Source organism: Dipodomys spectabilis, unplaced genomic scaffold (genome assembly GCF_019054845.1).
Source record: "Dipodomys spectabilis isolate Male_0828 unplaced genomic scaffold, ASM1905484v1 ptg000069l, whole genome shotgun sequence".
NCBI classification, from domain to species: domain Eukaryota; kingdom Metazoa; phylum Chordata; class Mammalia; order Rodentia; family Heteromyidae; genus Dipodomys; species Dipodomys spectabilis.
This window is the reverse complement of record NW_024870746.1, coordinates 2,355,840-2,379,628: the sequence shown is the minus strand read 5'-3', so window position 1 is coordinate 2,379,628 and position 23,789 is coordinate 2,355,840. Positions and strand designations below refer to the sequence as shown.

The 23,789-nt window shown below is 44.3% G+C and overlaps 1 protein-coding gene across 1 annotated transcript; it reads left to right on the top strand.

Annotated features, from left to right (window-relative positions):
- Positions 1-1,456: 1,456 nt before the first annotated feature.
- On the top strand, positions 1,457-14,597 carry Fcrl6 (Fc receptor like 6). The gene is given in 8 exon segments (XM_042681461.1): positions 1,457-1,524; positions 7,872-7,892; positions 9,279-9,542; positions 9,999-10,280; positions 10,431-10,616; positions 10,619-10,711; positions 11,058-11,183; positions 14,467-14,597. Coding segments are annotated over 8 exon segments (1,143 nt in total). The 5' UTR covers positions 1,457-1,484.
- The last annotated feature ends 9,192 nt before the right edge of the window (positions 14,598-23,789 follow it).

Below are 23,789 nucleotides of genomic sequence, written 5' to 3'. Positions count from 1 at the left end.
TCTAAAGACTTCCAGGAGCCAAGAATTGGTGGCTCAAGTCTGTCATCCTAGCTAGTCAGGAGGCTGGGATCACATTCAAAGACAGACTGGGCAGAAATGTCTGTGAAATTCTTATCTCCAATTAACCAGAAAAAAAAACCTGGAAATAGAGCTATGGTTCTAGTGGTAGAGGGCTAGCCTAGAGTGAAAATGCCAAGCAAGAGCATAAGGCCCTGAGTTTAAGCCCCAGTACCAGAACAAACAAACAAATAAAAAGAAAGATACCTCCAGGGAAAAGTCTAACATGGACTATATCTATAATCCCATATTCAAGAGGTTAAGTCAAGAAGGTGATGAATTAAAAGGCAGCCTGAGCTACATAGTATGATCCTGTCATAAATATATAAATAGGTTTTCAAGGAAACCTTATCACCAGAAAGGGCTTCCTAGTATTTTTACTAGACTCTTCCACATTTTTCCTTAAACTCCCGGAGTGTTCTAAGTTCTGACTCATAGATGATGGAGATACACTCTGATGATTGGCTCTTACTCTGTGAGGGGCGATGGAGTAGTTTCCAATTGTTATCTAGCCCAATTATCATCTACTTTAATTATCATCAATGAGCACTCTTGTGCATGCGTTTTGATGCCCCTACATATGCCTTCCCATTTAACTTATTGTTAGGAAGGGGCTGAGTCAACAGGTAGCCATTATTTTACTTTTAGGAGATTCTGCCCAGCCATTTCTCACTGTATCAATTTTTGAGCCTGTGCACAGGGAGTACATTATGACAGGGAGCATAAGGTGAGGTAAGCTGTTCACCCCCTGGCTCCTGGGAAGCAGTGGTAGAGGAAGAGACTGATACCCACATCCCACAATCCTCTTTGAAGGCATGCTCTGATGACTTAAGACCTCCCATTAAGCTCTACCTCTTAAAGGTCTCACCACCTCCCAATAGCATTATGGACTAAGACCAAATTATTTAACACATGGGCGTTTAGGGTCCATTCCAGAGCTATAGAAAGGGGGGACCTCAAAGAAGTAGAGGTCTCTCTGGGATTTGGGGTAGGATGCAGACAATTTTAGTGTTTTCAGTTTTATGCTATCCCCCAGACAAAGAAAAGCTGAGAGACAGTTCTAGAAAGTCTCTTTCTAAAGGATCTTTTCAGTGGATATATCTCATAGCCATGTTCTATCCTGTTCCCTGGAGTGAGCTTTTTGAAGCCACAGAGAGAATGTCAGCAAGCATTTATATGCCATTTACTTGATTCCTGCAGTGTTTATAGTCAAGAAAACCAATATATTTAATAAACTTCAACTGAAAAGGAAATACCACTTTGAGCTTTTCAAATTTCTCCCCCACTTCCTCTAGTTAGACTACCAAGCTATTACACCACCCAGATCACAGGAGGCCATCTGTTCACCCTGGACCAGAGGCCTGGGAGCTCTCCCTCCACTTCACCTCTGCCTGCAGCCTTCCTTGTGTTTCCAGATCTGTACTAGAATGGACACCATACTGCTATGGATGGTTATACTCCTCTTTGGTAAGTCACTGAGCCCAGACATCCACTCCTGTGATACCAAGTCCTCTCGGAGGCTGAGACATACACTCATGTGGGCATGCTTAGGGGAAATGGACACAGAAGTATGAGGAACTCTGTTGTGTTCTTTCCTTTTATTTTGTTGTGGGGTGTGTGTGTGTGTGTGTGTGTGTGTGTGTGTGTGTGTGTGTGTGTGTGTGTGCCCATGCGTGAGTGTGCACACGCACTCGTCAATCCACTTAGGGCCTGGATAATATCTCTGAGCTCTTTTGCTCAAGGCTAGCACTCTTCCACTTGAGCCACAGTTCCACTTTCAGCTTTTTTGGTAACTAATTGGAGTTAAGAGTCTCACAGATTTTCCTGCCTGGGCTGGCATAGAACCACGATTCTCATATCTCAGCTTCCTGAGTAACTAGCATTATTACAGGCACCAACGGCCTGGTTTTGCCATAATTTTTATTCTATTTTCTTGGCAGAGTAGACCCTCAATGTGTCAGAGGTAAATTAGGAAGGCAGAAGCACATTCTGCGGTCCTCATTTTCCAATGACATTTTTACCCAGTGAAATCAAATTCAAAGACTTATCGGGGCTGTCTCAAAAAGAAAACAAAGATTAAAGGAAAGGCCACTGCAGACACAATAAAAGAGATGAGAAAACTGAGGAAAGACGTTCATGCACTCTGTAGATCAATGAGAGGTGAGATTATAAGATAAAGTATACTTGTGTGGCCTTTGCCTTTTCTTAAAACCTCTTGCCAATGACCTGACTTTTCAAGAGCTCAGTAGCTATGTGCATATGATCATATAAAATTATGCTTATTATAATGAACTCCAAGAAATGGAAACGAGTTTTTTATTGTACCGTTTGTAGTCCCTCCCCCAGATTTTGTTTATTTCCTTTTGTCACTGTTTTGTAAATTTTTTTAATTTCTGTACCCTTTGTCTTGTATATAAGTTTATCTGATTTGGGGAGGGAAAGAGAAGCACAGAAATGTAGGGACGAAGGGTGAATGAATTCAGTAGTGATACTCACTAGACACTATGTTGGAAATGAGCTTTACAACATGGGAGTTAGGGGGTAAGGATGGAAAACACTGGGAGAAAATGAGAGCAAGGATGACACTGTTCAAAAAGAAATGAACTCATTACCTGACTTATATATAACTGTAACCCCTCTGTTCATCACCTTTACAATAAAATTAAAATAAAAAATAAAGATTAGATATAAAACATTATATTAGATTGGTAAGACTCTGGTGAGGGGCTAAAACAAGTCTTGTGCACTGACTAAAGCCTTTTTGAATTTGACCCTTTCTCTTCTGCTTCTACTGCCTCTATCTTCTTACCATTGGGAGTATGGTGAGCTTGGAGTCTGATGGTTTGGGGGTTGGTTTGAATTCTCAAATCTATTTTCTCTGACCAGTATCTCTCTCTTCTCTCCCCTTCTGTCCATGCCAGCTGGTCATGCAGTGACGAAAGGAGCTGTTCTCTGTGTATAGGCTACAATGGGAATATTCTCTGCTTCTACCCCCAATTCAGCTCTATATCAATCAGTTTCTCTATGCTATATCTCAAAGACACAATTTGTGCATGTATTTCATTTCTTCTGAGAGTTTCTGAGTTGACCTTTTTAACTCGGTTCCAATGATTGGTTTGCTTATTTGTTTGTTGATTGATTTCATGGGAACAAAAATGTAAAACTATACCTTTCCACGACTTTATACAAGTAACAGCCTTTGGGCCTATCTAGATAAAGAATTCAAGAAATCCAGGATTTGGATAGAAACTAGCAAAGTTGGGAGAGGGTAGCCAGTAATCAGCTGACTGGTATAGTATCATGGAGAACCAGACACTGTAGGCCAGACTTGATGCTCAGAGACTCCAGAAGATACAACCCCCCAGGGCTGGGCATGGAGGTACAGTTACCGTACATAAAGAGTTGCTATTTCCTCTCAAATGTGGACAAAAAGAGAGGGAGGGAAAAAAAACCACTAAATGACTACTTTGTGCTATATGAATCATCTAACCTTTAGAAGCCTACAAGGTAGTTAGTTTTATCCTTATTAAGTGGTGGAAGAGGCAAGGATTCAGAAAGATTAAGAAACTTTCCTGAAATCAGAGACACAAATGCAGCCCCACCTGAAGTCAAACCTCATGCTTTCTCCGTTCTGTCTATAGTCAGACACAGCTGGGTTTTAATTAAAGAGCAGTGGGAAATAATAATTCATTGAAACTATCTAGCAAGGCATGGTCTCCCTCATAAGTGGCTACTACTATTATTTGCTCTCAAAGTTCCAGAAAGTTAGGGGGCTCTGATTCAAACATGCTAGCACATGGCTGAACACTAAGTATATAAAGTTTGGAAAATGGTTCTGAGGATTAGCCCACTCCCCTTCCTACTGGAGCTCACCCTCAGACACTCACATACACAGCTTCCATGGCACACTCCCAGAAACATGGAAGCCACCTTCGGCAAAGTAGCATATGCCACCTTGATAAAGCTCAGGCATGAGATTGTTCTTTATGTTGAGCTAAAAGCTGCCTTCGTGGTGGCTCTAATTAGTCTCTCTTCTATACTGTGAAATGACTCAGAACATAGTCTCTCTCTGCTTTTAAACAGACTACCGAATGATTGAAGACTTAATATACTCCTACACTATTGTCAATAGAGTAAATAATCCCAAATCCTTCAGCAAATCTAATAGGAAATAGCTTCTAGACCTGTTTTCTACCTTATTCTGTTTGTCTTGGTATGCTTTATCAACACACTAAGGAGCAGGACTTTCTGTTCCCTCGCTTTATGGACTGACTAGCATAGATTCCAGGGGGAATGCTGCTTCCCCCTGTTTGGGACTACAGTGCAACTTAGTTTGACAATAGCTTTTGGTCGTCATTTGACACTGCCACACATCATCTTTAGCCTACAGTTAACTGCTATCTCCAAGCCCACTTTACAGGAGCAGCTATATAAGCAGGAGTCACTCTGAGTGTTCCCAGTTGACTGGCATCTTGATCATAGACTGAAGTTCTACTATCCAAACTCCAAGGTCCAAGACTTGGAGACTAGAGATCATTTAAAGTGGCTCTGCTCTCTAGATGACTTCTCCCCTGTTATGAAGTTCAGGTACCCTCAACCACTGTTTATTCACCATTTTGTACTTACAAAATTGTTTCCCAGTAAGGAAGGAAAGGCAGAAAGGCAAAACTGCAGAGCAGTTTCTCAGTCACCCTGAAGTTAGGCTTTCTTTCTGTTTTCAGTTAGTGTCATAACCGCTGTCTCAGGCAGTGGGTTAATATAACCTTTACCTCCATGCTGTAAAAAGGATATTACCATTATCATTCCCATTATATGATAGAACAAAATGAAGAATTGGAAGCTCTTGTAATTTAGACAGTGTATCCAAGCTCACACAGAAAGAAGCAGATCTATGAGTCTGATCCATGTCATCTGCTTCTAAATATTGCATGCTTCCTTTACTTGTTATTGTTGCTTTCGCACCAGTACTGGGGCTTGAACTCAAGGCTTGGCCTATTCTACTAAAGGCTGGTACTCTACCATGTCCATATCTCCACTTAAGGCATTTTGCTGGTTAATTGGAGCTAAGAAGTTCACAGACTTTTCTACCCAGGCTTGCTTTGAACTATGAGCCTAAGATCACAGCCTCCTGAGCAACAAGGATTATGGGTGAGAGATACTGGTACCCAATTCCTGCATGCTTTCTACTACAACAACCTCATCAATTGAGGAAGAAGGAGAAAAACAATTAGAGGGATCCAAAGAAAGGGATCCTCACAATTCTTCTTACATTTGAGAACTTATAACTGAGCTGATCATGAGCTAAGAAAATTAGCCTGAAAAGCTCCATATCCAAAATAGTGATACATGTCCACTCTTACAGGGTAACACACCACACTTATGATAGTTTTTGTTGCTGTGAGAAAAATTAACCTAAGGCTCATAATTTCCAAGGTTTTTGTCCACATTTGTCTATTAGGCCTGTGGCAGGGTGGAAACATCATGGTAGGGGAGTATGGTAAAGGTAAGTGTCTCACCTCACGGTAGCCAGAGCAGACAGAGTAAGCAAGGAAGGGGCATATATTCTTTCATGTCACATCCCAGTATGTTCTCCACAGAGGTCAAGCCAAAAAGTGATAATGGCTATGGTTACGTGATTATTAACGTTGAGAGGATGGAAGACTCTAAATTGAGGGGCAGAATTAAACATGGAACTCAACTAGGTTCAACTTCCTAAATTTCCAGCTCCTCCATCCCAATACTGCCACCAAATTAAGAACCCATCAGTGAGTTAATCCACTGGTGATATTAGAGTTCTCATGAGCCAGTCACTTCCTAAAAGCTCTACTTCCAAATGTGGCTAAATTGAGAGGTAAGCCTTCACATATTTGAGGAAAATACTCATATCTAAACCATAATAACCCCGAGACTGCATTTCTCAGTGTCCTTCAAAGTATCTACTACATGTCACCAATGGAGAGCACAGCTAACTGTGTAAAGATTGTCTGGACTAACTACACTTAGCCCTACAGCCAGTCATGTTTCATCCCTTGCCCCAAACATCAGACTAGTCTCCATAGCTCATGCCCAACTCTGCTGCTCAATTTAGGGCCCTCATTCCCCTACCTAAGCTCTTCATACCTATCTAGCCATATCTATCTATCTATCTATCTTTTTTGGTGGGGAGAGGGTTTGTCTTCTCAGGCCATTTATTTTCTTGCATCATTAAAAGCATGAATGCAATGGTGGGTAACATCTCAAAGCTTGTTGGTTGTTCTCTTGTTTAACTGAGCTGCCTGACCTACATCCTGCATCCTTTAATGATTACTCCTCCAGAGAAGCTTGCCTCCTCAGTCTGATGGCTTCCACATTCTGTTCCTCACAACTATTTACGGATCACAGGAACTAGGTCCAGGCCTTGCTATATGGTGGGAGGTAGGTCCAAACCATTGGACATAAAGGGAAACATTCTACAGATGCTTACTGTTTTACTTTTTAATCACTGTGACAGAATGCTTGACATAAACACCTTAAGGGGGAAAGGACTTATCTGCTCACAGTTTCAGAAGTGCAGTCCATAATGGAGGAGTGAGGCATGGCAAACAAGCAGTTCACATCATGGCAGCCAGAAAACAGCGAGGGGATGCAGGAAGGGGCCAGAGACAGTTACTTCTCCCAATAACATTCTTCAGGTACCTACTTCCTTCAAAGGTCCCATTTCCTACTATTCACCACTTCCCAATAATGCCCTCATACAAGTTAGCGATCAAAAGTAATCATTACCTGAGACCTGGAGGCTCATGCTTGTGATCCTGACTACTTGAGAGACTGAGTCTGGAAGGATCCTGACTCAAAGGGAGCCCAAGCAAAAAGTTCTTGGGACCCCATCTTGATAAAAGATATATGACTTCCATCCTCACTATGAGGGAGATTGAGATCAGGAGAATTGCTATTTTAAGACACCCCAGAGTTAAAAAAAAAAAAAAGATACCCCAAGCAAAAAGAAAACCATACAGAAAAAAGATACGATAGTATGTATCTTAACATCCCACCTACAACAGGAAGCATAAATAGGAAGATCACAGTCCTGGCTAGCACAAATAAAATGTAAGATCCTATCTCAAAAATAACCAGAGTAAAAAGGACTGGAGGTTTTGCTAAATATCACAATAGGTGAATAAAATAGATAGAATGCCTGTTTGCATTCCTGACAGAGGAAAATAGATAACAAGGTGTCAATTTGGTAAGTATAATAAATTCAGTTACTAGTGGTCTGATGATGATGCCATGGGAACTCATAAAAGTGATTGGGGAGAATCTTTTTTGATTGGGATACTTGGAAAGATGTGTCTGAGGAGGCATTATTCGAAACTCAAATAAGGTTCAGAATTCCAATCACCATAAAAGTTAATTTTTTTTAAATTTTTTTGTCAGTCATGGGGCTTGAACTCTGGGCTTGGGTGCTGTCCCTCGGCTCTTCAGCTCAAGGCTATCGCTCTACCACTTAATCCACAGCGCCACTTCAAGGTTTTTTCAGTTTTTGTGGTGCTGAGGAATTGAACCCAGGGCCTCATGCATGCGAGGCAAACACTTTATCACTGAGCCAACTTCCCAGCCCAAAAGTTAATTTTTTTCATGTTTGGGGGCTTGGTAATTAGGTGGGTAAATAGTTAGCTGTCTGGGTGATTTGCTTAGTGGTTGGGTGGTTGAATGGCTAGGTCGAGGGATGATTAGGGGTAAGCACCAATTGTTGAAGTGAAAGGCATAAAAGTTATTTCCATAGTGAAATTTCTTTCTTCTTTTTAATCTAATGTTATCACTTTGTTCTCTTATAGTCACCTGTCATGGGAAAACTGGTAAGTCTTGTCCATGCCTCTTCTAACTCCAAGTATGTTTCTGGGCCAACACTGAATGGATGGAAAGAAACAGGACAGTGCTATTGAGTCCCCATAACCATCTGCATTGCAGCACCAGAGAAGGCCCCTTCCTCAGGATTCTTGACTAGTAAACACGGAGATCCACAAACTAAGGCTTTGAGTAATTCTAGAGTCTCAACTCAGTGGCTCTGGGCCTCTTCTCTATTTCTTTAAAAGTGGCTCTCCTCTCAGCATGGTGCTGGAGCTCCTATATTCTGTCCTTAACAAGGCTCTGAATCTTTTCCCTCCCTTTTATGTTCTGAGAGGCAGGCACTTTGTCCAATCAGTAGCCTTCTGCAGCTATTCTTGTTCCCCGTCCCATCCCATTTCATGTGCTTTCTGTCCACTAAGGGAAAAAAGTCTTACTATAAAAACCTTGACTTCACATGACCTGCTTCATTATTCAGGGAGGAGTTGTTCAAACCAATATTTGGAATTTATCCAAATGACAGTCAGGGAAACAAGGCTTACCCTTCAGTGATGCTGTAAACATCACAGGGTTCTCTTTTCAGAGTAACAGCAGTGGGCCCTAAGCATCCAGGGAGATCCAGGCAGAAGCAGGATGTGCTAGGGCTGGCCTCCAGCTCCCTGCATGACACTCAGAGCATCCATATGGACTCCTAGGCTGTTTGGAATGGATACAGCATGGGGACAGATCTAGCCTGCTGCCTCCCTCCAGACAGGTTCCGAATCCCTAGGATCTCTGCTCTCATCCGTGTCATAGCATAGAACGTAGGAATATGTGCAAAAGAATAAGCAATCTCTCCCATGGTTGAAAGCAAACGAAAGTTCCTTTCAAGGGTAGAGGTAGAGGTTGGGCCTAGGAAGACTAGCCAGGAAGCTTCTCTTCAACAGGCCAATATGCAGTATTATCACACAGAAAGAAAGCATCATCACACAGCAGAAAGCATCACATTTGCAGTAGAAGCCAATCTAAGGAAGGAGAAAAGAGGTCTGGAGGAACAAGACCAGACAGTGGATTTAATAAGCCTAGCCAACTTGTCAAGGCAGTGGAGGAAAGTGCAAAGTAAAAGGAGAAAAAAAAGAAAGGGAAGAAAGAAGGCTGGGGAGAAGGCGTGGAGAGGAGAAAGGCAGAGGAGGCAAGAGATAGGGAAAACAAAGTGACAAGAGGAAGAAGAGCAGAAGAAAGAAAGTCAAAGTCCTAGCCTGTGCTGGTTGGCCTGAAGGACTGAGACAGGCAAGGGCTGTAAAGGTGCTTTCTGGGAGCCTCCATCCACACCAGAGGCCTTGGGCGTGGTCAGAGAGGGAAATGAGGGCTGATGGGACCTGCAGCTCCAAGGCTGACCTTATCTCCATGTCTCACAGTCTGGCTGCGCCTCAGAGTCCTGCCACAGCCTGTTTTTGAAGGAGACACACTGACTCTGAAATGTGAGGGAGAGAAGAACAAAGCTGTGTCGCAGGTGAAGTTCTACAAAGATGGGGAATTACTTGATTCCCCTAACACCAACAGTTCCTTAATCCTGGGGACAGCAACAACGGCAAGCAGTGGCCAGTACAGCTGCACTGGGACGGTGATTTACATATCCCAGCTCACACAAACCTCAGCAACTACCGTGGTTCAAGTCCAAGGTGAGTCACTTACTAAGGACACTTACTGGTAAGACAGTAAGGTGTTGTTGAGTCTCCAGAGCTCAGAAGTTCTCTGGATGACACCCTTCTCTCTGGATGCTATTGATGTTGAACCAATCCATGGTGTCCTGAAGGCCCATGATGCTGTCCAAATATCCCCTCATCCTATGGGGCATGTCTAGAGCCAGGGAAAAGAGGAAAGATTAGGAAGAGTTCTAGACCAGACCAGCCATTCATCTTTCCCCTCTGAGGACCAAACAACCACTAAAGGAGGGGCTTGGCTCTAGGGGAGTCATTTCAGAAGTGCGTGAATGAAGACAAGAGGACGGATCCTGAGGAGCAAACTGTCTCCCACCCGGGCCTCAGAGCTGCAACCTGGGCGATGGCTGGTCTCAGTCTTCCAGACCTCACTGTCCAGTACTCCCTTCATGAGCCCTGGGCCTGTTGTCTCTCCAGAGCTGTTCCAGGTTCCTGTGCTGAGGGCCACCCCTCCAGAGCCCCATGAGGAGAATCTATTGACCCTGACATGTGAGACAAAGCTGCACCCCCAGAAGTCAGCCTTGAGGCTCCTCTTCTCCTTTTACAAGGATGGCTATACCTTGCAAGACAGGGGCCGCCACCCAGTACTCTGCATCCCAAGATTCAAGGAGGAAGACTCTGGGATTCACTGGTGTGAGGTAGCCTCTGAGGGTGGCCAAGTTAAAAAAGAGAGCTACTGCGTGGAGATCATGGTCCAGGGTAAGTGGGTTAAGCGGGGGGAAATATTTCCCAAGGGTCCAGTCATCAGACAACAAGACTCCCTGGGAGCAGAGACAGGAAAGTAGGAATGAGGAAGTCTGGGCCCTGGGTGATTGGGTGGAGATGTCTAATACTCTTGTGCAATCTCAGTTCCTGTATCCTGTCCTGTGCTCTCTCTATGACACAGGGCCACTGGCCCTGCTTTGGAAGACATAGTAGAGCTCCTCTGTGAGTCTCTGAATGGCTCCCTTCCAACCCTGTACTCATTCTACTTGATGGGGAGATCTTGGGGAAACACCTGGGCTCCCTATGGCAGAACAGCTTCCCTTCTTCTTCCCAATGGTCAGTGAAGGATGCTGGGAACTATTCCTGTGAGGCCAAGAGCAGTGTCTCCAGAGAGAAGAGTGAGTCCAAGTAGCTCTTTCTGGATGGTGTATTTTGTCTGAATCAAGCAAGTTGTCAGGGACCATATCTCTCTTCCCTACCACCTACCATAAACAGCATCATGATGGCCCACTACTCAACTGCATGTGAGCCTGGAGTGGGAGGCCTACCCGCTGCACATGGCAGGGAATGGCATGCACCTTGGGGTGGGGCTATGTGGCCATGCAGAGCATGACTCAGCCATGCTGGAGCTTTCCAACCATCCTGCACTCCCATCTCCAAGGCTCCTGTAGGCAGGTAGTTCTTCTACAGCCAGCCATTCTGCCTTGCCTGTGCCTGTCTGGGATTTTTCGGATTTTATGCTCACTGTTCATGGTCACTTTCCCCTCCCAGGTTCTCAAGTCTTGTCCACCCCCACCATCAGCAACTGGCTGGTTGCCTGGCTACCTGGGAGTCTGCTTGGTGTAATGTTCATTGCTGCTGTGCTTCTAGCATATTTCAGACCCTGGAGAAAAGCTGGTTAGTATCTCTTTGGGGCTTTCTTGATTGCTAAATTCCTATGCCAACCACTGCTCAGGTTTTGAGAAGCCAAAACCCAACAGGAACCTGGCAGGTAGAATTTGGATCTTCTCCTCCCATGTCACACAAGGGGGCATGTGGAGGGACACTTACAGCTTCCAGAACATCTTCACTCACAGACACACTATTGCACATGCTCACAATTACACACAGATTTGCACACAGACATACAGCTGCACTGTCAGGCATGAAGAGACACATAAGCCAAGGAATATTTACAAGCCAACTGTGATTTATATTGATGTCCTTTGCATTGGGAAGATGATCTGTGGTTTTGAACATGACTGAAAAGAAACAAGGCCTCCAACTTCCATTAAACGCAGCCAAATTGGTAGAGGAAAAAGAAAAAAAATGAGAGCTAGAGTGCATATGTGCATGCTTGCACACTCAATACTCACCTTTACAATGCTGTTAGGGGAGTATTCAACAGATGGTGACACTTCAGAAAGTAAACATGATAGAGAAAGCTGAGCCATGGCCTTCTTCCAACACTACTGTTTACTAGTTCTGTGGCCTTAGGCCAGTTCATTCTAAGATGCACCAAAATCTATCCTTCTCAGGGATGCTGCAGCGTTCAGGTTAACAAGCTAACGTGCTTGAGGGAGTGTCCCACAGTTAAGTCCTCATTCTAGCCCCAGTGGATTACCCCATCATGTTCCCTGGGCTGCTCTTCCACCTGCTGTTCATTTTCTGATTTCTAAATCAGTCACTGAACATAAAAAAAGGCTTGGCTAAAATTCCAGGTGTAAAAGATTTTTGTAGAGAGGAAGTAAAAACAACCAGATCATTGGCTATTTATTAATTGTGTTATTGCAAATTTTCTTCCTCCACCTTTCTTGGCAGTGATAACTAAGCAGGAATGTTGGATATCAATGAGACACTTTCGATGGCTACATGCTTATTCCCACTCTAAGTGTCATTTGCTTCAGGCCACATTTAAAGGAATGGCAGTCAGTGCCAAAGGTGCTTGGTGCCAATTTATATCTAGGAATTTTAAGTCTACTTGCAGGGATTCAAATGAACTCTACTTCCTTGTCTGTGGAGACAGTGTTCTTATTTTCTAAGTGATTGCCCTTATCAACCCCCAAAGCTAGATTTATTTATTCAAGTTTGTTTAAGTTTGTCCCTCAGTAGAAGGAATTTATAATGTACTTTCTGGGAGCTGAGTCAGCTCACTTATAAAGGAGGATCACCCAGTCATGAACCCAAAGCATCCTTCCCAGACCACAGGCCAGAGTGTCTGAAAGGTGGTCCCCCTAGCCCCAGACCCAGGCTTCTGCCTCTCTGAGTACCCAGTTCAAGTTCATGAGAGGCTTCAATTTTCTCTCTCCTTTTTGATGTAACAGTCTCCACCTATCCAACTTCCCATCATCCCTCTCTTGATCATCCTAAGTCTGGCTAGACTTGCTTAAGTTATTATCTCTGTGTCATATGAGAAAGGTGAGGCTAGATGAAGAGACAACTACAGCGGGGATCACAAATTGAAGATCTGAGAGTCCTGTCGCTGCTGCTCCTGCCAGTGATCCAACAGTGACACAAACGTTTCTATCAACTTGCCTTAGCGTTAAAGACAAGGCGACACTGACAGCCACCTCCCTCCAAGCCCCAGACAAGAGAGTGGAGCCTCTTGAGACCTGTTACAAGGAACAGCAGAGAGATCTTATACCACCAGTAGCATTGCTGCCAACCTGGGAGCAAGTGGACTGCACTGTCTCTCATGTGCAAACAGTGATGGTCCTGGGGATGGTCCTGAAATCCCAGTGTCTCAGGAACATAAATTATTCTTTAGAGAGTCAGGCAGAAAACCATTTTCAAATTTCATGGCTACACAAGAAAGCTACCAACCACCCACTTCAGTCTTCATAGCTTGCTCCAGAAGAGGCTTACCTATTCCAAATAACACATCTACTTCTCAACCAGAAAATATGTCACCAAGAGATCTGATGGCTTGATAGTCTAAGGACAATTGTCAAAACACATTGGCCAATGATGCAATCACTGGAATAAGGATATGGTTGTGTAAGGGATCCATTTCAAAGTAGCACTCACCTACATGTACAGGTTCTGCGTTGTTGGTTCTAAGATGTTTATTTTATTATTGATCAAACCGCCTATAAAACGAAGTTCCATTGAAGTTATGGAACTCTTCATCGGGTGAGAATGGGACACACAGGTCTGACAAATGAGCATTGAAGAAGATTTAATAATGAGCGGCTTGCCTGATTCCCATAGGTGCCCTCTTGGTTTTACAGAAGTGGCCATTTCCACAGACCCTACCTGGTGATTCTGAATCTTGCTTTTAGAGCTAATGAGTATTTCTCAGGCACCATCCAGCGTTCTAAAGTCTACACGTGACACAACTCCCACCCCAGAAGTTACCTTTTAGTTCTAGAAGTATCGGCTTTCACAGAGCCTGTATGCTAGTGGCTGAAAAATCACATGAAATCCAAGTGCATGCTGATGGCTGGATTAACATCTATCTCAGCTGGTTGGACCTAGCTTGGCAAACCTAGCTACTCAGGAGGCTTAGGTCCAGAGGGTCATGGTTTGAAGCCATCACAGGAAGAAAAGTCTACAAAGTTCCATCTCAAAATATAACCGGTAAAAAGCTAGACTGGAGATATGGCTCATGTGGTGCCAGCCAGCAAAGCAAGCCAAGTAAATTGAGCTCCTGAGTTCAAATTCCATTACTGGCAGAAAAGAAAAAGTCTCTTCCATTGATTACATTTTTGGAAAGTTCACCTCTTCCAGCCTGTCTTCTCACCAACCAAACAGAGATAGCACTATCCACCTTTGCAAGAGGACTACAAAGAATATAAGTTACCCAAAAATTAAGAAGGGAGGCTTTCTTAAAAACAAACTGCATGCTGGTCAGTGGGGTAAATGCTTTGCCAGGAAGTAGAATTTTACTTGAAATTTCTGGTCCTGTGTCTGGCCCCTAATATGTGGTAATGTTATTAGCTCTTCCTCCTGAAGCACCCTGTCTGTGTAAGGATGTGACCCTCTCCTTTCTGACCTTACCATATGTGATTTGCATGGAGCCATCCTCTCCTACAGAGGATGTTTCAAAGGAAAATCCCACCCAAAATTAGCCATGTCCAGACCTGTGAGTAAAGTAACCCTGGAAAACAGCCAGCAACTCCACCACCATCCTTTCAGAGCCTCTTGTCCCCACTGCCACACCTGTTCCATAAATACAGTGACATGCTTCTGTGTCTTCTAGGGTCCCTTCCATCCCAGAATCCATCCCCAGCTCCAAATGGAGAGCAGTGTCCACTACATGACAATGGTAAGAACTTCCAGCAGGACCCTGCCTGTCTGCAAAGGCAGAAGAAGATATCTCACAAGAAGTAGGAAGGAGCCCCTCACCAGCACCAGGCCTCCAGAGGCAGAAGCATCCAGGGAAGGGAAATGGCAGCGTCTGGAGAGGGCTTGAGGAACACGTGCAGTACAGCTGGTTGTGGGAGGTGGAGGCAGGAAGGGAGTCAGGACTTTAGGAGAAGGCAGGGAAAAGTTGACATCCCCTGGGCCAAACCCAGCCCACTGCTTATTTTTGAAAACTACAGTTTTATTAGCACCCAATCATACACATTTATTTGTGTATTCTGTATATCAACAGTCTCACTACAAAACTGAATGTTGATGATATGGTCCACAATGTCCTCAGGCTCTGGTAGCTCATGCCTATAATCCTAGCTACTCAAGAGGCTGAGATCTGAGGATTATGGTTCAAAGGATTATGGTTCAAAAGTCCGTGAGACTTTTATCTCCAATTAAGCAGCAAAAAGCCAGCAGTGGAGCTGTGGCTCAAGTGGTAGAGCACTATCCTTGAGCACACAAGCCCAGAAACAGCACCCATGCTCTGACTTCAATCCCCATGACCAAAAATAAGAAAAGAAAATGCTTGGCAATCTGGTTCAAAGCATATCAGAGCTAGGGAGGCAGCTAAGCTCTTCTGAGTGAGGATGTCTACCTATGCCATGGTAGACATCACCTCTCTAATGACAGATTCCCATGCTAGTCATCACCTTGACAGGGCCACTGATTGGTTTCTTTCTTTAAGTGTCTTCAGGACAGTGAAAGAGTCAGACAGGTCCGATTTAAGCTTCAATTTTTTTTTGGCAGCACATCACCAGTATCAGAAAGATGAAGGAGATGAAAGTGTTATCTACACAGAAGTACATACAACCTTGAAAAGGAACAAAGGTGGGTGATCTCAAGAGAGGCCATTATGCTCCAAGATGTTGAGGAAGGATGGTACAGAATCTCTTATCATTTGGAAAACACCTCCTAGTTTCTAAGGATTCCGTATTTATGTACAGTTCCACTTCTTACAGAATGACAGTAGATTTCTCAATATGAAAAGAAATTTAATAACCTCTACTTTGCAGGGCTAATATGAGATTAGATACAATAAACATAGTCCTTAGACCTAAAAGGTTACACTCCAGTAGAAGTCTAGGGTAGCAGTTACTCTAAGAGCATCCTTTGTGTGTCTTTTAAGTATCAGCCTCATCATTGTGATGAAGTCATTACCATTACCAGTTTTGTTTTTTTGTTTTTGGGGGTGAATTTTTGCTGTTTTAGTTTGGTTTGGTTGGGGTTGGGAGGGGCTATTGGTGGTGGTGGTAGTGGTGGTGGTGGTGGTGGTTGAGAAAGTTGAGATTCAGAATCTAAAGCCTAAGGTCATACAGTTTGTGATGGTTGAATTGGGACTAGAACCCCAGCCTCAAGATTCCGACTTCTATTTTCAAATGGAGTAGAAGTGAAAGGAATCTCCCTGGGTTGGTCCATGCTCCATACAGCAAGAGGGAAGACAAGAAAAAAGCAGGGAGAAGATCCGTGAGCACAGATACCCTGACCTGAATTCTCTTTCCCTCATAGCCAGGTCCAATGAGGATTTCCCTGGGAGCCAGAAGGTGAGCAGGATTTTGGTTCTTTTCTCACCCTCTGTCTAATATCTGTTTTCTCAACCTCATCCAACTCTCTCGTAGGACGTTTCTATTATCTACACAGAGGTGAGATGCCCACAGCTCAGGGAGAGTTCACCAAGGAATTGAGTGAAAGAAGTCAGACCTACCAAGATAAGATTCCTCTGATGACTACAAGAATGTTCTCTAGGGCTGGGAAGTGGCTCAGTGGTAGAGTGCTTTTGCCTTGCATGCATGAGACCTCCGGTTCGATTGCTCAGCACCACATAAGCAGAAAAAGCCGGAAGTGGGGCTGTGGCTCAAGTGATAGAGCGCTAGTCTACAGCTTTAGGCCCCATGACCGACAAAAAAAAAAAAAGAAAGAAAGAAAGAAAAAGAAAAGAAAGAAACAGTGTTCTCTACAAGTGATGGCATCCCATTCCAACATATACCCACCTCCTGCCCCCACTGCTTCCCAGCCATCCCCTCCAGCCCCCTCGGTACATCCTCCAGGTCCTGGCCCCATCCCTGAGGGGAGCCTCTGTGCTCTTATGCTAACTAGAACTCCCAAACTGTGAGTTCCTCTCTTAGCAAAAGACAAAGTCATGGTGTGGGAAGGGACAACCCTCATCCCATCCCACCCCCACACTTGGGTTCCAACAGTACTACTGAACTTAGAGCCTGAGGTCTTCTTTCTACATAAATAGAAAAGACCGATTCTCCTTTAATAGACAGACAGACAGACAGACAGATAGATACCTGATAGATAACATACATGCATATACATATATAAATAGCTGATAGATAACCATACTAAATAGGTGATAGATTAGCTAAATAGATAATAGATTAGATAGACTGATACATAGATGCATAGATAGATAGATACATACATACATACATACATACATAGACAGACAGACAGACAGACAGATAGATAGATACATAGGTACACAGATACATAGATACATAGATAGATACATAGATAGATAGAGGGAAGAAAGAGAATGTGATTGGCTTTACCCTCAGAAGAAACAATATCAAACTTGACATCTTAGGACATGCAGCTCCATAGGAATTTCCAACATCTAAGCTGACGCCCATCAGTGACCTCAGAACTAAGAGGACTCAGAAGTTCAGCAAAACCAAAGTCAGCCACAAACAGGTCTGGCCCAAACTATGTTGTAGAATTCTTGGCAACAGGGTCAGACTCTGCAGGCACCAAGGACCCTGCCTTCACCTGCAGCTCCACTCCTCCTCAGACCCTGCTGTTTACTGAGGCTTGCCCAAAGCTCTAGGTTGTGAAGTATATCAGTAAAGTCATTTGCTCTTTACTTGTTTAAAAAGTTACATGGTCGTAAAATGGTTTGAACAACATTGAGATTCCACCTCACCCCAGTTAGAATGGCTATAATCAAGAAATCTAATAACAACAGATGCTGGAGGGGATGTGGCCAAAAGGGAACGCTGCTGCATTGTTGGTGGGAATGTAAACTCGTTCAGTCACACTGGAAAGTAGTATGGAGGTTCCTCTAAAGACTAAACATGGAGCTTCCCTATGACCCAGCAATCCCACTTCTGGGCATTTACCAAACACACACACACACACACACACACACACACACACACACACACACACACACACACACGGCCACACTAAAGCTTCCAGCACAATTATGTTTACTGCAGCATTATTCACCATTGCTAAGATATGGACCAACCCAGAACCCCCTCAGTAGATGAATGGATCAAGTAAATGTGATATATATATATATATATATATATATATATATATATATATATAATGGAATTCTATGCTTCCATCAGAAAGAATGACATCACTCCATTTGTAAGAAAATGGAAAGACTTGGAAAAAATATATGAAGTAAGCCAGACCCAAAGAAACAGAGGTTACATTGTTTCCCTTATTTGGAATAAATAGTATACATCTAGCATAATCTTAGCAGATGAGCAGAATAGCTCATTAGCTATGTACATCTGACCATATAAGATGATGCTAAGTGAAATGAACATGGACACAAGAGGTTTTCTTTGTTATTGTTTTTAATGTGCTATGTGATTTTTTTGTTTCTTTTGTATGTTCTTCCCCCTATGGTAAATCCCCTGTTGTCACTGCATTTGATTTTGGTACCCTGGTATGGTATATACATTTATCTGAATTCCGGAAGGGAAGGGCAACAACAGAATGGTGAGACAAAGGACAAGGGGGGAGCCAATGCAACAGCCATATTCACAAGACAATATGTTGGAAATGATCTGTACAACTGGAGGGGGCGGAATTGGGGAGGGAGGGAAAGTAGGAGAAAAATGAGGGAAGGGGTAACAAGTTTGACAAGAAATGTACTTATTATCTTATGTGTGTAAGTGTAACCCTTCTGTACATCACCTTGACAATAAAATAACAAGGAAAAAAAGAAATATAGTGGTTTGTTTCATATCTTTCATCAACATCAATCATTTGCATTTCCTGACAGCTGGGTCCGTTTCTCACAACAGTCCAACAGTCCATACTCCTTGATGCCCGACAGTAGTTGGGTCTCCTGTGAGACCCTAGCTTGGTTTCACAGGCTCCTGCTCTGGCTTCACAGACAGGGACTACACAAGACTCCATCTCCCTTTCATATGAAGAAGGCACCAGTGTCACCAAAGAGCTACTGGCACTGAACTTCTCACATGGTTTCTCTTCTAGACGGGCAGTGTTGACATGGCCAATATTAGAAGTGCAGCTGCTCAGACCCAGTCTCAGACCTGCTGTATTATAATCTGCATTTCAATAAGATCCCCAGGCAATTCTCATGCACCTTAAAGTTTTTTTAAGTGCTGATTTACCTACAAGATACACTGTAGAAGTAATCCATCCAATCATCATGGGAGCTTTTACCTGTGGTACTTCTCTTGATGAAGACAGAAAGGCCAGGAGAACTAGTAAGCTAACCATGCAAGCATATTTTTCCATTTCTCTTCTGTTCCCTTTTCCTCCTTTCCTTCTCCCATGCCAACACCTTTCCATCTTCTTCCTCATCTCCATCTCTTGTCACCAGTCTAGTCCATGTCCAGAATGTTCTAACACCTCCTCCTCCTGGTCACCAATCAGAGCATTAGAACTGCCTGCTGTGAGGACTGAGCAACACAATACTGACCATCTAGAAGCACAGGGTGGGTTCCTCCCTAGAGATGAAGCTGCACCAGGGCTGGGAAGGTGGCTCAGTGGTAGAGTGCTTGCCATGCATGCATGAGGCCCTGGGTTTGATTCCTCAGCACCACATAAACAAAACGAAAAAAAGCTGGAAGTGGCGCTGTGGCTCAAGTGGTAGAGCGCTAGCCTTGAGCTGAAGAGCTGAGGGACAGTGCCCAGGCCCAGAGTTCAGGCCCCATGATCGGAACCCCCCCCCAAAAAAATCCATGAGATGAAGCTGCACTAGCAGTTCCCATGCCTTTATGGGGGGAAAAAATCACTTCTTATAAAAGTCAAGACATAGTCAAGTCAGCTTAAGAAGGAAAACACTAATGATAGAGAAACCTGTTCCAGTTGTCCCCAAAGACCAGAGACCACTTCCTTCCTGAGCTGTTAATACTTTTGCCCTCCCTGACACTAGACCAGCGGCACCCAAAGACTGGTAACATACTATGAATTGCTTCTTACTAATTCATGAAAATATATGCAGGCAAATCACAGGAAGAATTTAGAAATGTTTATAGCAATCTGACAGTCATTTGTGTGTGTGTGTTTAATACAATCATAAAAAGTTAAGATTTTCTAGTAATTTGCTTTAACTGTATTCTATGAAAGTATAAGTCCATAATGGATTGGAAGTTAAAAAATAGGTTCTTCAGCCCTGATGGCCTGATGGGTAAGAACCCCAGTCTACGTGCTACACACACACACTTCTGTTCTCTCTCACACACCCCGCTTTCTGGTTGCTCGGGCGCTTTGAACTCCCCATGGAATCCTTCCCAACCCCAGATCTATTTGTGCAGATGAAAACATCATTTCCCCTTAATTTAGAAAAGAACAAGCTGGATTTTTTTTTCCCAAAAATGAACCATATATCTAAGAAAATTTAAGGAGGAAAAAGGTAGAATTTTTCATAGAAGCCTGACTCTCACTGGTGTGTAGACTGTCCACACATCCAGTCCTTGAGACGCTGCTTCTACTTCTGAAAGACACTGGAGCAGGGAAAGGCCAGGGCCAGCTCTCAGGGCGAATGGGGCATCCACAGTTCTCTAGGGGTAGACTGGTGGGCGCTGCTGCCACCATTCACTGCTATCGCAGGCTTCACACATCCCGCACTCTGAAATATTCCTTCTATACAGAGCTGAATGCAAACATTTGCCTAGCCAAGTGTGTTAACTCCACCTTTTCTAGGGATCTGGAGCAGCCCCCTTACTAAAGAAACAAATTCAAGGCACCTGGGGGCCTCATGGCTGCCCTCTGGTGGTCCTCTCAGAAAGCCAAGCCCTGACACACCACCCACATGGGTTTGATGCATTCATTGGGCAATTTTGCATCATTAAATATGATGAGACATGTTGTCCTTGTTTTGTATGAGGCTATGCAATTTAGATATAAGCCAAAAATGAAGCATGGTTTGTTTTTTTTTCCCTGACACAAAAGGACTGTGTGCATGGGAAGTTCTTTCAATTCCCAGTTTTCTTCTCATTTGGCTAAGAAAATTTAGCCCTGCATCAGTAGCTCTTGCCTATACTCACGAGGCTAAGATCTGAGGATTGTGGTTCAAAGCCAGCCCAGGCAGCAAAGTCTGGGTATGAGGCTTTAATCTCCAATTAACCAGCAACAGCAAGTGGAGCTGTAGTTCAAATGGTAAAGCACTAGCCTTGAGCAGAAACAGCTAAGAGACAGCACCCAGGCCCTGAGTTCAAGACCCAAATCAGGCAAAAATAAATAAGGCCTACCCTTTTATTGAAACTAAGCAGCACTGTGTGTCTTTTCATAAACTTTAATGACACTGACTACAGACAGGCTGTACAGTATGGCAAACATGCAGAGATACGTTGTGTCCTGCCACATATGCATATTTCCTTCTGCATTGCTAGAAGCAGCTACAGCTGGCAGGCCCTGAAACCATCAACAAGCCTGCATTGTTCATCATACCATGGCTCAGAGGAATTCTTCCAGACTCTGAGAGAACAAACTATGCTCTATTCGTAGAATTCTTTCCCACGTGAGGCCCAGATCAATAGTGACTATTCCTTTCATCATTAGTATATGATCGCTGTCATCATCCGAGTGAGTTCCTGACCTCATGGGGTGTAATCCGTATGCTCAATGCTCCATAAATGTTTGTTGGACACATTAGTGCATGCAAGATGGGAATCTAAGGGTTTGGTGAAGGAGTGAATGCATGAAGAAGCGTCTAGTTTCCCCTCTCTGCCTCAATAACGCACAACTGGGACTTTGTTTCCTTTTCCTCAGCCTTCCTTCAAATCTCTGGAAAGATGAGCCTAAGTTGTAGGCCCTTCGCCTCCACTCTGTTATAGGTGTTCCTTCTCACTCTGTCTTCCTCCTGGCTCTCTGGCTTCTCCCCATCCAGCTGTGTGCTCCACACTAGCAGTTCCTTAAAGATCCCATCTCTTCTCCCTACTTCCCTCAGAGCCAGGATGAGACAGGAGAGATGGTACAAGCACAAAATTGAAGGAGGCAGGGAGATGCAGGGTTGTGCCCATGCCATGTCAGGAGAGGTAAGGTACCTCTGAGTGTCATCCCTGCAGAAAATCAGTGACAGTGGGTGTTTCTAAGATGTGATGGAGGCCACATTCCCTCTGGGGTGTTCTGCCTTGGGTCTAGTCCTCCTGCCATTCCACAGCTGCCCACCGTGGCTGGTTGGGAAGGGGCTGCCAGGAACTCACCACCCCGGCATAGTGTCTGCTGACAGACCATGCAGGAAGGGGGATGTTAGAAAAGTTCAACAAAATTGGCTTGTATACACAATTCATGAACTGGGGCCACAACCCTCTACAAGCTTGATAAATGACCCAGCTACTTAATAGGTCATTTCAAAGCTATTCTCCTATTAGGTTTAGAACTAGAGGGACTTCCTTGGGCTCAGGAAAGTGGCTGCTGTAAGTTTCTTCCTTTTGTTTGCTTGTTTTGGGAACTCTCCTTTTTAAAGATCAGTTGGATTATGGGAGCACCTGGCAGGAATGACTCCATTCTGGTTTGGACTGCTCAGGATCTCCATCCAACCATGTTGCCCTTGAAGTTCCATTGAGCAGTTCTTGAGCAGGTTCACATGGCCCCTTCACCCCATCCCCACAAGTCATCTCAAAGCTGCACCCAGGGGTCTAGCCTCTCCCCAATAACACCTCCATCTTCTCCCACCTCCATCTGTACTCCCTCCGTCCTGTATTCCCTGTCCTGCCTGGTTCCCCCGCTTTAATTCTTCAATCACCCCCACTTTCTTTTCCTTTCCCTCTCTCCCCTGCTCCCAGCCCCCAAGAGAAGCATGGCCCCATTCTGCCCTTGGACAGGGCACCTCATGCAAGCTTGGCACGACTTCATCCAAATTCCATCCAGCCCGAGTCTCTACACCGAGCAACTCAGGGTTAATGGTCAAGGTCAGGCAAGCTGTTTGGCCAAGGTTAACACCTGCTCCCCACCTTCCAGGCAACCTACACTAGAGATGGGCTTATGGTGGAGTCTGCACCATTCGCGCATGGCAGATGTTGCTGCTACCGCTCCAGCCTCAGCACACACGCACACACCAGACTCTGCCTGACTCCAGTTTCCCAGAAAGGCCCCAGGGAGGCTGAGTAGCAGCCCTGGCTGCCAGCTGCTCTCTTAATTAAGGAATGCGGGGAGTGGCCCCTTTGAACTCACCTGCTAATTTACTCTAGCACACTCCCCCCTGTGGCTGGGTAATTAATGTGGTGTGAACCAGTGATTAGCAGTGGTGGGGAGAATCTGCCTGTAGCTGCCTTAACCCTTCCCTGTACCTGGGAAGAAGCCTGGCTGTCTTCAGTTCATCTTTCTGCAGTGGTGCTTCAGGCTGGCTAAATAAATTTCTTCTCTTTGGGGAGGTGAGATATTTTCCATTCCTTATCAAACCTCCTCCTCCTCCCCCTCAGCTTCCAAGGTAAGAGAGGTTTAAAGAACCACTAGGAACAACCAATTTTGCTAAGAAAAATAATGACCATGAGTGCTTGCCTAGCATGCATGAAGCCCCAGGTTTGATTCCCCAGTACCACATGCACAGAAAAAGCCAGAAGTGGCACTTTGGCTCAAGTGGTAGTGTGATAGCCTTGAGCAAAAGAAGCTCAGGGACAGTGACCAGGCCCTAAATTCAAGCCCCAAGGCTGGCAGAAAATAATAATAATAATGACTGTCCATTGTCCCTTCAGAAGGAATTCAGGATCTGGTCCATGCTGGCCCTAGTCCTAAGCCCTCACAGGCCCAAGTCTGGATACTCCAGAATCATTCCATCCAAGCTGGCAGATGCTTAGAGGGCATCTCCTCGTGGAAAGCCTGTCTCAGAAATGGACAGGATGCAGAAATAAACAGGGCATGGTCCCTGCCTTCAAGGGCTTAGAAGACTAGAAGAGATGAAGCAGGATACTGCTCTGTCTCAAACACACCTTTATCCTCATCCACATGGCT